General features: G+C 28.3%; 1 protein-coding gene across 2 annotated transcripts in view; it reads right to left on the reverse strand.

Moving 5' to 3' along the window:
* LOC121113979 (cell adhesion molecule Dscam2) overlaps window positions 1–16,770 on the reverse strand; it is a 186,274-nt gene that overhangs the window by 94,087 nt on the left and 75,417 nt on the right. For both annotated transcript variants that reach the window (XM_040707785.2, XM_040707786.2), the window contains exon 5: window positions 3,612–3,758. In XM_040707785.2, coding sequence (XP_040563719.1) covers window positions 3,612–3,758 — 147 coding nt within the window. The remainder of the gene's footprint in view (window positions 1–3,611; window positions 3,759–16,770) is intronic.

A 16,770-nucleotide genomic window follows, 5' to 3' on the forward strand; every position in this document is an offset into this window, starting at 1 on the left:
GATTCACGGACACACACACAGACATTCAAATTTAATATATAGGTTACAATTGAAAAGATAAAAATTCAAATGATAAAAGTTATAGCAAAAACAATATCAAACTGACTGAATTACTGTAAATATACTTTTGGTCCTCCAAATCATTTTTTATCCAAAATTTATAAGAAAAGTTAACAAATATGTTGGAATTTTATTCCCAATGATTGCCATTATATTATAAAATGTGTAAATTGTGTGGTTACTATTTTTTTAATGTTATTTATGAAAGGTTATGTTGCTACCATCGCCGATTTTTCTTACAGTTATTTATACTCGTGTATAAGCAAAAAACTAATCAAATTCAGAATATCAATATTGATGACACTGGTGGATAAGTCAACAATGACAAGAAAGGAAGAATTAATTATTGATATTATGAATATTTCATTATGATTTGTTTTGTTTTTTAATTGTACTACATCCTATTTATGGTATTTTGTGGGTAACGGTCATTCTGCCAATAGAGGCTTAACTGAATATACCCATTATTTAAGAGATCCTCATTTAAGAACATACCATATTGTATATAGATTGACATTTCTAACAAATCAATATCTCATGATTTGTAAACTGTCAAGTATCTGGATGTCTATTTGATTGAATATGGTTTGTTTATGACAATTATTTATATTCATATATCCATTTGTAATGATGACAATCGTAAAAGATGTGTAGAGAACACAGGGGAAATTTACAACAAGATTTGTTTTGCTTCAATTACTTGTATATGATTATACTAAGGCACACAAAAATTTAATACAACGTAACTACAGGGCCGGGGGCAAAACTTGCAGAAGCATAACTATGCTACAAAAAACGTGATTTTTATTGAATCAAGAAAATACAACTCAAAACCCCTTTATGATATGTTTAAATACTTTATTAGTTGTTCAATCTCTCCTCCATCATAAGCAATAACATCTTCGACATCGTGGTAAAACTATGGTCTGGTCCTGGCCTACCGTATCCATAGTGTACCACAGCTTAGAGAAAATCCCAAATTTAGATGAGAAGTGCGGCAGACATTTTTTTCCCATGACGCCATCAACTGCAAAGTACAGACGGTTGATATCAGGGATGGAGGAGGCCACAAATACAGGCCAGAAGTCAGTCATATTATTGCTGTAGAAGTTTTAGTTCTTTTTGGCTATATGAGAGGGGCTCCTTATTGACCTTTTGATAAATTAAGCAGTACAAATGGAGGTGCATTTTCGGACTCACATCAGCTAGCAGGAAATTGCAAACGCTTTGTCTCTTTTTTCGTTGCTCTGGCAATTGTATACTTTGCGACATGGAATAAAAACAAAACTTGTTTGTTTTACTTTTAAACTGTCGATTAGTTGTGTAATGAAACCTCGTAATTCAAAATAACGGTGATCAAATAATTATTTATTGCCATTATAAGTTTTGGGTCCCTACTCTCTACATTTTAATTAAATTGCACAGATATATTCATAAGTTATATTCAAAATACTCAACCTGCCTCACCCTAATATACATATATATATACATTATGTAACTTTTTATAGAATGTGGGACACTTTAATATTTACAGTCTTCTAAAAGGGATAGTATTTTAAACTATTTATATACATATATGCACACTTAACCTGCATTACGTGAGTGTATTTTTTTTTTACTTCATTTTCATCCCACATAGAACAAAGCCTAATATATGTATTGCAATAATTTATTCGGCTCTGTTAAAAATGCAGAGTTTGTAATAACAAAAATATGTACATAGTCCCACCCCAATATATAGAATTAAATATGGGTTTGGTTGCCTTTCCTCCCCTAAAATGATTGCCGCAATGCAGTGAGGCAATCTCCATCTACTACATAATTGTATTTATTTTAGGAATAAATTCCACCCTCTCAGCTCATCTGGAATTTTTTTACATATCTATGGAATAAACATAAAATAAGTTATATACCTATACATATATTTTTTCATTAAAATTGAGTGTTCTCCATATTTTTATTGCTCAATTCATGTTCTTTAGTTGATGGTATGGACATTTTTTGGTTAATCCTTTCTGGAAAAATAGATCCAACATATCCTGAAAAAATATCGTAGGATCTGGATACCAAATTGGCATCTAGAAGCCTCCCATATTTCAGAAAGAGGCCTTAAATTTTTGGTATTTTTATATCCAAAGATTTTCTAAGCGCTTGGTGTTGATGATAATGATAAATTAAATAAATATAAATCAAAGCCGAATATTGAAAGAGTCTTACGTCATTCAAAAAATGTCTTTATTTTGTTTAAAATTTCAACAAAAAAACATGATTATTTTGTTCTATAAAAACAGAGAACACTTTAGTTCAAAATATTACATTTTAGGAATTGTAAAACTGTTTTTAAAATTGTTAACATTAGGCTTTAAAATTGATACATATAGTACATCTCTATCTTCTACACCATGCCCTTAAAGAAGTTTATAATTTTAGAACACCCAACCCTGATAAATATAAGGCTGATGGAGAAAAATTAAGGCCAACATTGAAACAGAAAAATTATAATCAACTAAATTCACTCTATTTTGATGTTTAAACAATTTGTTGTTAAAAAGTGCAGCTATTGTCATTATTCATAAAACCTTCCCAATTATAAAATAAATATTAGTAACTTAATTATTGGCAAATTTAAGATTTAGATTGACACAAATTGAAATAAAAGAATAAAAAAACAGAGCAAGAATCTAAAACCTAAAGTAGCTAGACATAATTACGAAAGACGTGATTTTTATTAACTCAGGAAAAGACAACTCAATTTGTGATATGTTTGAATACTATATTTAGCTATATTTTTTATTCAATATATCCTCCTCCACAAGGCATAACAGCCTCGACACCACGGTCAATCGATTGGAAGCAGACGGAGTACTAGGATGTCATCATGGCAAGTCGGTGAAAATCCAAATTTGGAAAATAGGTGGGGCATACATTTTTCTGCAAGACGACCAAAACTGCAAAGTCAAGTGGGATTATGGTAAGGGCATGAGGAGGGCCACACGGAGGCAGACCAAAAGTCAGCAATATTGTTGTTGCAAAAGTTTTAATTCTTCCGGGCTGTATGGGTCTATAAGTAACTTTTGGTTTTTGTAGGAGGCAGTGCCGATGGAGATGCCAACAGTCTCTGCAGCCTTCTCAACACTTACAACGGCACAGAGAAGATAGTACACGCGTTGTCTTTTTTGTTGTTATTCTGACATTTTTACATTTAGAGACATGAGATATAAACAAAACTTGTTTATTTCTGTTTTATCTATCATTTGGTTGCATAAGGAAACCTTTTAATAAAAAATAACGGGAATAAAGTCATAATTAAGTGCTACAGCAAGTTTTTGGGCCCCACTCGGTATAGACTCTCATTTATTATATGTTATGTAGTGTTAGGCTTTAAACTTTAAAAGTTGAATTTTATATATTCACTTTTTAAATTTTTTTTATCCAGTAAAAAGGACATAAATATTTTTATACAAAACATTTTTTTCTTTTTTTTCTTTCATGATTTCTTAAAAGTATTCCTCACAAATGTTCTATACTATGACATGAATAAAATAACTTACTTATAACTTGAATGGAGGATGGGAGGGATACGAGGAGTCGTCCTGTCAGAGTGTTTCGTACAATGCATCGGTATTGTGAGACCGAGTCAGTTAGCTCCACGTTCAAAACTGCGAGGTCCCCACTAGATAAGTACAAATGTTTTCCATCTGAAAAAATATATTATAAAGAACTTATAAACAAAAATATTACATCATTCTCTAAATCATAAGATATTCATAATTTATAATTGTCTTCAATGCATTTAACTATACCATCAATCATTAAAATAAATCAATTTGTTAAATCATCGTACAAAAATATAATGTTTTCTGATTTGTGCACCTTCTATAACAGACCAGACTATGACTAGAGCACAAAAGTACTACATAAATGATTCACAGAATCATCATTAGTGATGGCCATTTTGTAGAGAGTGAGAAAAATGTGAGACTTCAAATGTTACTTATGAATTAATAAATAATAAATTTTTTTTGGATCTTATTTGAAGTACTAGAAGCCTGTTCAATCCTTTTTGGGGGAGAATAATCATATCAAAGAATTGCCTTTAATTTTCGTATTTGCCCTTAAAGTGTCTTTTATACGAATTGTGACTGTTTGCCTTTCATCACTAATAAATATTCATCGATATAATTTAAGGATATCTTAATCTTTCATAATGCTTTTTAGGTTATAATATTATTATTTTTCTTTCTAGGGCAAGGATCCTTATTTATTTTTTCATTTTTCCAAGAAACACACACGTATGTTATTTATATCTATATATTCTTGCTTCGGAATATTTTTTTCCTTTTGTCATTCCAGAGAGGAAGTGAACGTTAGAGGAAAAAAAAGTTCCTTATAAATATATAAATGTAAATATTCCACTCACGTTAAAAAGTCGAGAATTTATGCAAGAAATTTTTTCATATAAGTAAGAGACGAATAGAAAAAATTAAGAACACGTCATTTCATTATCTTTATTGGGTTATGTTCTTCTTCCATCAAATAATGCTTGAATTAGAGTTTCAAGCTTCATAATAAAGTTTTTTTATTATTAAAAATGGAATTAGTTAATGAAATAAAAAAATATGGAAGTTTTATTAGTAATTGTTAGTGAGGGTTTTGTATACGAAATTTGATTGGGAGCAAATTTATGGGCTTTTGTCAATCAACATATTTCATTTTAGACTAATACAATGATCATGGGAGAATAATTAATCCATGATGTGAGTTCAAATTATTCGAAAATCAAGAACTAAAATTTATTTATTCAGTTTTTTTCTCCGTTTGTTATACAAAAACTCTATAAAAACGGATAGCTGAATTTATTTTAAGCATAGGCATGTACTAGTTTTTCACATGAAAAAATGAGATACATATAATAGGCTGACTTGTATTCGAATGACCCCTTTCCGAGTCCGAACACGTTGGATAAAACTATAGTGCATGAATCATCCTTTTATGAATTCATACTCAAATACAGGTTAGCATATGTTTTTGAGTCTGAATCAAGTCCGAGTCGGTATACCCGTACTATAGTAGTACCGGGGTATTTACTCATTAAAAACTGTATTATACTAATTTGCTATTTCAGTTGATAGACATCATGTTTCGTTGAAATTCAACTTCAATCCTGAAACCCTGTGTAACTTTCTCAAAAAAAAAAAAAAAAAAAAATGGACTCTCTTTTCCAAGTGTTTGCTTCAATTTCCATTTATCGTAAACGTAATGTCATCCGCGTATAAATCAATCAAGTAATTACGCATAAAAAACTGTACTATACTAAATTGCTATTAGAGTTGAATGTAAAAAAATAGTATGAGTATCATCTAAAGTGGTTCTAGCACAAAACTTCTCGAAACAAACCTCTCTACGGACAATTAAATATACAACACTATTTCTTCACACTTCTTAATTACAAAAATATGAAAAGATCGATACTAATTATGGTACCGTAACTAGTACGGTAATATTGGTTACGTAAAAACATTTTCCGAGTCTATTTTGTTCCTTGTCCAAGTTAAATCAAATTCCTTTTTTACAAAATATTTTTCTTTTCTTTTCCTCTAATCCGTGTTCTGAATGTTGACTAGTTGATTTGGGTACTGTTCAAAACTATTATTGGATAATAGTTTCATAGTATGAAAGAACTGATTTAGGACCTTTTTCTCTGTTATTTTTTTTCGTGTTAAAGGTGGTGTTTTATGGACAAACACTCCCCAGCAGTTTCTAATAAACTAATTGTAGCCAAAATGATTTGAAAAAAGACAATATAACACTTCATTATTCACATCAAATAGATAAACTTCCTTCTCTCTCTCAGTTTCCTTGCTGCTCCTATTACAAATATGTAGCTACAGGACTGCCTTTCAAAAACCTTTCAAAAGTAATAAAAATCTTTCTCCTGAAAAAAACAACAAAAAAATAACACAGATTCTATTTTTATTTTTTGTTGTCCTTATTATTATCTTTCATTCTCAATATCAAACACTCTACCGTCTACACCTTTCATCTACATTTTCCCCACATGGGTACATAAATGTATGTTCATATGTACCCCTTTAAAGATAATTCTACTTTTGGATGCAAGGGGGGGACGGAAAGAAAGAAAATTAGGAAAAAGGAAGATTCTAAATCGTTACAGATATTCTTACATACATATATTCATATAAGTGTGTAATAAAAAAAATGAGAGGGAGAATGAAATCATGAGGGACTTTAGATAAAGATGAAAAATTTAATTATCTTTACTCTTTCGGTAGTGATGCATTGGAGCAAGCAAGGGTACGTATGAGTGGGGAAAGCGGAATGATATAGTCATTTACATGCATACATATGATGCTATAAAATTTATTCGAACTCATGAAGCATCTAGTCATTTAAACAAAAAATATTGAGGCAATAAATGAAATTACTTTGTACCTAAATATGTACTTTTAATATATACTAGAGTAGATTCAGAAATTAAAGTTTATTCTGACCTCATATAAAACAAAAAATAAATAGCATAAAATTCTAAAAATGATTCTGGCTTTATTTTCTTATGTATTTTTGAAAGAGATTATAACAAAATCATTAACTATTGTGTCTGTTTTATAGCTCTCTGGATTCATACCGTCATGCAGCGAGAATAATTCTTCGAATTTTACGCTCTTTATTTATTTTAATATGAAAAGTCGTTTTTTATTCAAAAAAGTTTTTAGAAAAATAATACTTTTAAGCCGCCTTGAGATTATTTTTTTTTTTTCGTGATTTTTTCCCCCAGTGTTTCAAAGGAATACAAATGGGACAATAATGCCTATAATTGATAAGGAAAATTCTAAACAAAAAAAATAAAAAATTCAATTCTCTTATTTTTTTATTAGGTTATGTTGTTACATATATATTTTTGTGAAATAAAATCAATATTAGAAAAAAATTATATTAATAGAACAATGTTTATCTGTATGTATGAATGAATATTTGATCCAAATGACAAAATTTTTCATCTAAGATATAACAATGTAGATCTTGCAGTTGTTTAACATATAGCATACAATGTGTATGTATACAGGGTGCACTGTATATAGTGATCCCTGACGTATATACTATACCAATTCAGTATATAAAAAAGGGGAGTATAATATAGAAGTAGTACTCCATCAGATAAATTAAATCTCGCAGGCGTTTTGTTCAACTAATATAAAAAAAGAAAAAAAAAGAAGTACACTAAATAAAATTTCAAATAAATAAATATCATTTCAGATGAAGTTTAGCAACGAGCTAAAGAACTCCCTGGCTGATCAAATCATACTAAATTTTTTTCTCAGGCTAATATTATAATTTTTTAGTAGAGAATGTCCAAATATTGAGTGAGAATATTTCCTTTTTCAAAACCTTTTAGGCTCCAGAATTAAAAATGCTCATAATTTGAATGGAAAATTCTACAAAAATGTATTTCAATAAAAATATGCTAAATAATAATCCAACTGTTATATCCAGCCACCAGTAGATTTATATATATATATATATCAATTCAACAAACAGATATCAGCCTACCACCACAAAGTTTGACGGTTTTTGGTATAAAAAATATTATCAAATATAAAATAACATGTCTTTGTCAAAGTTTAACTAGTTCAAAACAGCGTTTGTGAAACGATGTTACTTCTTTGAAGCACCCCGTTCAAACTTATATGCGTATTGATGAACTTTTATTAGCAATCATTAACTTTTTTCTTGTACTTTAAAAACCAAAACAAATATGTATGTATAAAATATTGAGGCTATTAACTTTACATTCTGGGTTAATCTCCTTCAGTATTGTTCAATAAGTAGTAAACTCCAATTATATCCTAGAACCTAAGCATTTATAGTTAATTTCTTACAGTCCCAAAAATGCATTGTTTGAATATGAATTTTACTCTCTATTGTAAAAAAACCCCTAGTGGTGATATAAAATTACAGGAGTTTATTTAGATAAAAAATCGCAAAAAAAATAAAATAAAATTGGCATAATCAATATGACTGTCTGAATGTTTATTTAAATATATTTTTTCTCAAAGATCCCTTTTTAAACTCTTAATATTCATTTATACAATTATTTTGGTAATATATTTTCTAAAAAAACACCAGATAAGGATATTACTTTTTAGCTGTAAAAATTAGAATAATTTCGTCTTTTGTTTTTTGAGAAAGCTTTTGGTTTGTTCAATTACTGTCTTCATTAAAAAAAACAAAGCACATAAGACAAATCGGATTAGTATGGAGTCAAAGGATTTTATGTATTTCTAATAGATTTAAACAAGTAAAAATAGTAAATATAAGCAAGATTATGTGTTTCTAGATAAGGAATTAATTAATCCATTAACACCTAGAAATATCTTTTTAAAGCTCTTCCAATGAAACTTTTTTATTTAGCTTATATGTATGTAAACATAAAGCAGATCTGAATACATTCAAAAAATATTTTCTACATAAGTTTTCTTATTTCTCAAAAAGTTTTGTATAACAAAGTACCACGATGGAAGATCACTCCAAATAAATTTTAGTTAATTCACTCAAGATTTGCGAATAATTCAACCGAAAGTTTAGATTAAGGTATTCCTTATTTTTAATAAGAAAGATAATGTAGAAAAAAATCGATATTAAAGATTATTAAATATTTTAATAGCTCATATTTTCATTTTAAATATGATTAATTTAAACTATCATTTATTTAAGTTTATAAAGAATTGGCGCACTCATATGATCACAATAAGCTTCAAGGGTTCAAGTTTACCATTACATTAATCTACTTAAAAGGGCAATAATCACGTGAAAGAACCTAAGAGTGACATAATTATCCCATTTTATCAAGCGATATATTCGTATGTACATGGATATTTTGTAAATATATATATATTTTATATGGTTATACAAATTTAAAGTTTGGGTTTACCTAGTTTTGAAAATCATGTACCGTATGCGTCATAAGTCTGTGTACACTTTTTATACAGATAATAACGGTTAAATTTCACAAAAAATTCATAAAAATGGAGAAATAACAAAAAATAGCTTTCCTTTTAGGTATTTATTGAAGAAATAAAATTAGCCATTGGTCTTTTAGGAGTTCAAAAATACAGAAATAGAAAAACTTCGTTAAAAATCGTTGCATACATCAAAGTCAAAGACTCCGTGATTGAACGTAACTTCGGGATCAGTAGGACCACTGTATACAACGCCAATAAGTTCCACAACAAAACCGAATCCTTTGTCGATCGACATAGGTCGAGAAGACAAAAATCGTTCCGCATAGAAAGCCTCATAAGGAGTGTGAAGGCAAAGATAGACGCGAACCTTTGTGACAACATCTGCCAAATGACCAGGTACCTCAAGGTACATGCAGCGGCTGTCCGGTGCATTGTTAAGGAGGATTTGCGCCTCAAGTATAGGGCTGCCACAAAAGCTCAGGATTTGACAGCTTTACACGGACAAAAGAGGTTGGAACGGAAGAAGATCCTCCTTAATAAATTGGAGAAACCCAATAGAAAAGTCATTTTTTTGGATCAAAATTTTTCACAGTCGACCCAGTCAGTAACTCCCTCTACTTTTGGTACATTGCCTAGACCACCAAAGACGCCCCTCCCGAGGTAAAATTTACATGGGGTGTGAAACACCCGGCCATTGCCATTATTGCCAAACCTTTTTTCAATTTTCTTTCGATTTTTTGATTTGCCAATAGATTGACAAAAATAAAAGATGAACTTTTCATCTGTACAAATTTTTTCATATATAAAATATTAGTATGATATTTGAAGTTTATAACACATATTTAAAAAAATTCATAACACATTTCATATTATTTACAGGCGCAATAATGCCTGTAAGAATGCTTTAACACTTGCTTGAGAAACATAGGCTAACCCTTTGCTAGTAATTTATACGTGGGGGATAAATATAAGTTCAATAAATAGTTAATTAAATATATCAAATAAACCATAAGGATTCATGTCATCCATAAATATAATGATACTTTCATAAGCTGTTCGTTAGAGTCATTTTAAATTTACTTTTTAAAAAAGTAATAAATCAATATATAATATATAGCTTATAAAATTACTATTGAACATGACTTTAGTTGAGCATTGCGATTTTATTGTTGATTTTTTTAATTTTAAGTAAACTTAGATTTCGGACAAATTTCCAACAGAAAATGTAATGCTTGATAATTTTCCCTCCGGTATTATCCTCAATAAATTTCTATTATTCTTATTTTTTGCTCATGATTGATTTTATATTATTGAATCTCATAAAAAAGTTATTCTAAAATCAACGAATAATTATTTATATCATTTTTACTTTGTATATATTACAATAATTTTACAATAAATCAATGATAATAAAGTGTAAGTTATAAGTAAATAATCTACGAGAAAAGAATAAAACTTTGCACAATAAATTTTTACTAAAAATAAGTATTTTATTGCTTTTAATATTATCATTTTGTATTAAAATGTCATTTGTAAGAAATAAATATATTGTAAAAATCTATTTTTATTTCTTTTATAAAAAAAATACTTATGTACCATACAAACAATAGCGATTGTAATGTATAATATATACAAATAAATACCTAATTTTTGAGCAAATATAAAATGAATCTTTCATATAGTTGAATGCAAAGGATCAGGGACCTTCAATCTTATTTTCTATATCCACTCCTTTTCGACTGAATGCCCCTCCTTCTATGTTAAATTTTAAATCCTATTTTTAAAATCAATTTACCTCCTAAAGTTCATCGTTACATTATTTTGAAATTGACTTTTTTTCTTGGCTCTCCACTTTAAAATACTTTATTAACAAGTACTTTAAACATAGAAGTATAAAATAAATTGGTTCACCCGAAAAATAGAATGAGGTATTTGAATCCTTTTAAAAAAGGTTTTCCCTTGACCGTGGTCCTATAACATACACAAATTATTCCAAATCACGGCTTAAAAAACATGAAAATATCCAACAATGTTGCTGTTATATAAATTGTAAGTTAATATAAGACCGTTATGGATTTTTGGTGCTCAATTATGGTTATTGGGGTGAGAAAGGCAATTAATTACCTTTTAATCGGTTGATCTTTCACCCGAGTCTCTATTGGACAGTGAGACTTATTTAAAAAAGATATATTTGGCTATATCATATTTAGTTGGAGACATTACATATATTTTGTAGTAATTGAATCTGTTTTATAAATGTGTAAATTTGAATATAAGAAATTGTTTACTGTATTTTTAAAACGTATATCTGAAAAGGTACGATAGTGTATTTAATTAAGCTATAAGACAATGGTTTTTCACCTATGTATTTATAGCAGATTTTCTTGGAGAAATTTATATTATGACCCAAATTTCTAAATTTTAAATCAATTATAAAATTTTTAAATCAAATTTAAACATGTTTCGGTGCTTTTTACAATACTTAGGGAAAAATTTACACTTTATATATATTTATATATACATGTTATTTGCTCCACAGAGGTCAAAAGTAGTTAAATTGTTTTGGAATTTTTAGACAAAAATGTTATATTTTTTACAAAATATAGATATAAAATTAATGATGATATTTAGTAAATAATTATTGGTGATAATTAGTAAATAATTATCGACTGTACTAATAATGTTGATACTTAATCTGCCAATTTATTCGGCTTTTAGATATGTCAGCTGTTTTGTAGTGTAAATCAGAGACTTTGAACTTGTTCTCCCCATATATAATTTGGCCATTTGTGATCATCTTCTGAGAATGAAATTTTTTATTTATTATATGAATAATTTTATGGGTTTCCTAATACTATTTTTTGGTTCTATTGAAAACTTTAACTCAACCCATACGACATTCTACACTGATAAACACTAGTGTAAATAATCTAAATTAGGTACATCATTTTTTTTTTTTTTTTTTTTTGAAATTTTATGTTTTCATGCCTTTAAGTCAGAGTTATACTGTCGGAGTCGTTTAATTTATATAAACTAATGCTTACGAGTTTCTTAAACCAAGTTTCAAGTCTTTGAACTCAAGTTCAAGTTGAATGACATGTGTTTTACTTCTATTCACGAGTTAATCATCCCAAACGGAGTTAATTTCTTTATAAATTTTTGGATATTGTTCAACAAAAAAGTAATCTGCAAATATCTGAAAAAAGTACCTACATGGAAGCGTTTTGATGTAAAATACTCATCAATGATTGGTTCCTAATCAATTATTGGATTAAATTAAGATATAGGATTTTTTATAATTCTAAATATTGAAGAATAAAAGTATATTTTTGAACAATATAAAAACAAATTTCTTCTAATTTTCTTCACATTATCAGTATTTTAGTCCTAAAGATATTGTATGTATCAAAATATACTTTTTTTGGTAACAAGCAATATGGGCTAATATTTTATATCCTTTTCTTCATTTTTACTATTTAAATCTCGTTTTTTTTTAAAATTTTCAGTGTCTAATATAGGTATTATTATCAAATATACTGTCAGGGTTCATTTATGCCAAAAAATAAACCTTAATTTACATATTTATTATTTTGGACTAGAAAACTTTCTTTTATATCCTTCAAAATACGATATTACATGATTTAATGGTCATTGACAAAAGTTTTTAAATAACTGTTGCAGATAATTTAGACAACTGAATAAATTATGGATTTTAACAGTATATTTGACTTGGGTAGGATTGTTCTTATACCTAAAAAGAATAACTGAATAAAAATTGGGCTACTTGATGTCAATCACGATTTTAAATTACCTTACAGAATATTATTTGGTGTATTTGAGATTAAGTAAAGCCCATTCTAAATTAGAGAATTGCATCAGAGGTGGCTCTTATATTGTGAATCATAATCTAAAAGGAAAATATGTTTAACTAATAGCTATTTGTATATTTTAATTCAGCTGAACAATAAATGTATAAAATATTGCGCTATATTGGAGGAAATTCGGTTGTTGTTTACGTCATAGAACTGGAGGATAAATTCCCAAAAATAAATACTAATTTCCCCTTTCGTGGAAAGCCTGAAAGTGTCGTTGATGATTTGTCTAATGACCAGTTTTATGTCATGGCAAAATGACAACTTCAGGAATTGTAGAAGAAGATCTTCATAAAATAAACATAAACTTTATTTCATATACAAGATGGCTCACAACAGCAAGTCAAATACAATTAATTCAGAGCATGGAAAGAGAGATTCACTTTATAAAAAAACTAGCAATGAAACTCGGCAAGAAAGGCGTGTGACATGCTCACTCTGAGCACGCCCAACTATCTTTACTGTTAAACTCAGAGCAAGAAGTTAGAAAATTTGCAATTAAAAATTTATAGAAATAAGAAATAGAAATTCAGTGAGCGGTAATACGTCCATACTATTACCTCAAATTCAATATTAATGCTACTTCTATTAATCTGATCTAAATCAGCAAAACAACACTGACCCTCTTATCATGGTTAGCCATTCCTCAAAGTCAACTTTGTCGTTTGGTCTCTTCGCCACTTCATTTTCCTAAATATAATGCCATAAACATATTTTTGGGTGGTAACGAATTAGTGAAAGGCTCAGCTCAAGTGTGTAGACAATTATTTATCCATATTTTTTAAAGAAAGATTTTATATTAAAAATTCATGTCATGTTAAAAAAATCAACCCTTCAAATGAAGGAAAGATTGATAAAATTTTGTATTTTTAATCATTTAAAAGACAGTTTTAATACTTCAAATGATAAATATGGATATTAAGGTTTCATATTTGGCATAATGAACCCTCAAAGTATGTATATCAAAGTAAATATCAAAATATACCTGCACTATACGCAGTACAAAAAAAATAATATATTTAAGACATCTTTAAGACTAAAATACTCATAGGGTGAGGCAAATTATAGCGGCGTTATTCAAGCACTGTCAAAATATATATTTATATTCTAAAGTTTTTAATTGTATTAAAATCTGTATCTTGATTAAACTCGATAACTTTTAAAAAGCCAACATGATTCCCCCCTCCATTACCTTATAGATTTTCAAATCAAAACGCTTCCATAAATGACCTTTTTTTGGACAATAATGGTTATTTTCTTGTTTCAATGAAAATAAAATGAATAATATAAAATATCCAGTGATAACAAAAATCGAACTTTTCACATTACGGTACATACTAATATATATAATATATCGAGCCCTCACCTTCTCATAATTTTACACAGCTGAATAGACAATCATAAATATGTTAAAAAACTACATACATGTCCCAAAACTTCTCAAATATGAATAATAATATTGACTACATAATATGGCAGTTGATTTATGATGGAATCAGAAGTGAAGATAAAACAAGTTAGAAAGTTTCTGTGTACATATAAGAAGGGGAGAGATCAAAGCTTTCTAGAGAAGAATGAAGATTTTTTTTTTTTTTTGATTCTTTGTTTTTATTTTTTATTTTAAATTAGCATATAAATGAGAATGTTATTTTTGGCAGGTATTGAATCAGTACGAGGAAATAACAACAATGTTGAAAATCATACATATTATTTAATTTTGTATAAAGCATATTCAAAACAAGAAGACGTGAAAAACAAACATAAGTTTTGCTTCTACATTAAATTGGTTCTTAAATGTTTTTTGTGTTTTTTTTTTCAAAACAATGATGGGATATAGCTAAATATTGTTAATGTAAAAAAAAAAAAAAAATATTAGTTTAAGCTATAATTAAAAGTAAATTTTGTAGATTAAGACTGTACAAGGCCGCATACATCTTTGATGAAGCACCAGAACATCAGGAAACTCGGATGGGAAGTTCTTATGCATCCACACTACAATATGGACCAGGCAACAAGTAACTATCACTTGTACTGTCTATGAAGAACGCGCTTGCATGTTCAAATTTGGCTTCGATAGAGGCCTGTGAAAATTGATTATTCAATTTTTTTCAGAATAGAGACAAGGGCTTCTTCGAAAAGGGCATTACGAAGTTGGATTCTCGTTGATAACAAGTTATCGAACACAACCGGGCATATTTGGCTTAAATCAGATGATTGTAACACTTCTTAAAATACATTGTAATAAAAGGAAATATACAAAATTACTTTTTCCCCCAACCTATTATATTGATAAGCCATGGAGTTCTAGATTCATGGAAGTCAATCTACTTTCTCATTCTATCTCTAAAGTGGAGACAAGGGCAACGGGAAGTCTAAGTTTGGTAACTTATTAATAATAAGGGAATAACTTTGTTTGAAAAATATATTATTTCAATAAGAGAAAAGGGATCTCGACTTGGAAGGGAGGAGGGATCCACCCTTCCAAATTCTACTGAATAGATAACCTCACAATCTTCTCTAGTTATTTCCTTATTATTAAAAGGTTGCAAAGATTGTTATTATTTAAATTTCCACTGTTTCCAATTTTGGGATAGAAAGAGAAAAATGAGGTCCGGGTAAACTCCCCCCCCCCCTTTACTTAAGTCGTAGATCCGTTTTAAACGACATACATTTTAAGTAAGGACTTTTTTACGTACAATTTTTAAAACTGGAGCTTCAAATTTTATCAAAAATAATTGTTCATATTAAAGTTTGTTTAAAAAAAAAAATGTAAGGAAAACCATTTGTAGTTTTGCATTTTAAAAATAGTAAACACAATATATTACGGCCTTTTTTATTTGTGATATATTATTATACCTAATGTAAGAAGAAAAAAAAATTTCGGAAGTAGAAAAATGTTTTTTTTATTCCAGGTAGCTAGAGTTTCATGGATCAACTAACTTTAGTATCCAGGACTGTTCTGAATTATTGGACATCGAGGAAAAAACAAAAAGAGAGACATATAGATTTCCTTTATTAATATAGAAAATAACTCACCCAGAAATTATCAGTGTTATTCGTCATTTTTTATGAGTACAACCACTCGTCATTTCTTAATGCTAAGATATTCTCTCCTCATGAATAAAATAATAATGAAAGCAGATTGAAAAAACAAAAAAAAAAAAAAAAAAAAAAAAACACCAACATTGTTTAGGTTTCCAAGAAACAAAAAACTTCTTAGGATTTAAACTCCTAAATATATTAATTTTCCTTTTCTTTTTTAATATGACATGTTGAGTTTTAGTCATACACCATCTTTTCTAAACATAATCTGGAGACACATTAATTAATTTACATATAATTTTATATGTGTACTGCATTTTTCTTTTTTAAGACGATTCACCTAAAAATAGGAAATATAAGTCAGAATATAATAGTTTATTATATAAAACTAGGTAGAAGATAAGTATTATTCATATAATTTTTCCCTCAACGATTTTTTCTTTTACAAATTAGAAATATATTTTTTGGTGTACTGCGTATAACGCGCACTATTTTTTTTTCTTAAAAGTGTAATTATTCAATAAAAGTTATATATTTCATGGGATTTCTTTAGTATTACCCATAATTTCCTTGGACGGCGCTTCACCACCAGGAATCCAATTTATAAACTATTTTTACAAAAATGTGAATCTATGTGCAACTTTCATTCACTGATCAACATTCTTCGAACTATTTATAATTTTTATTAATCTTATTGAAAATAATATTGATATTTCTCAAAAAACAAACAAAAAAACTTACTTTCTTAAATACCAGTCTATTTGCTGTAATAATATTTTTGAATTGCCCCTTTTTGATGTAGCTTACGATCTACA

This window comes from Lepeophtheirus salmonis, chromosome 3 (genome assembly GCF_016086655.4).
Source record: "Lepeophtheirus salmonis chromosome 3, UVic_Lsal_1.4, whole genome shotgun sequence".
NCBI lineage: Eukaryota > Metazoa > Arthropoda > Copepoda > Siphonostomatoida > Caligidae > Lepeophtheirus > Lepeophtheirus salmonis.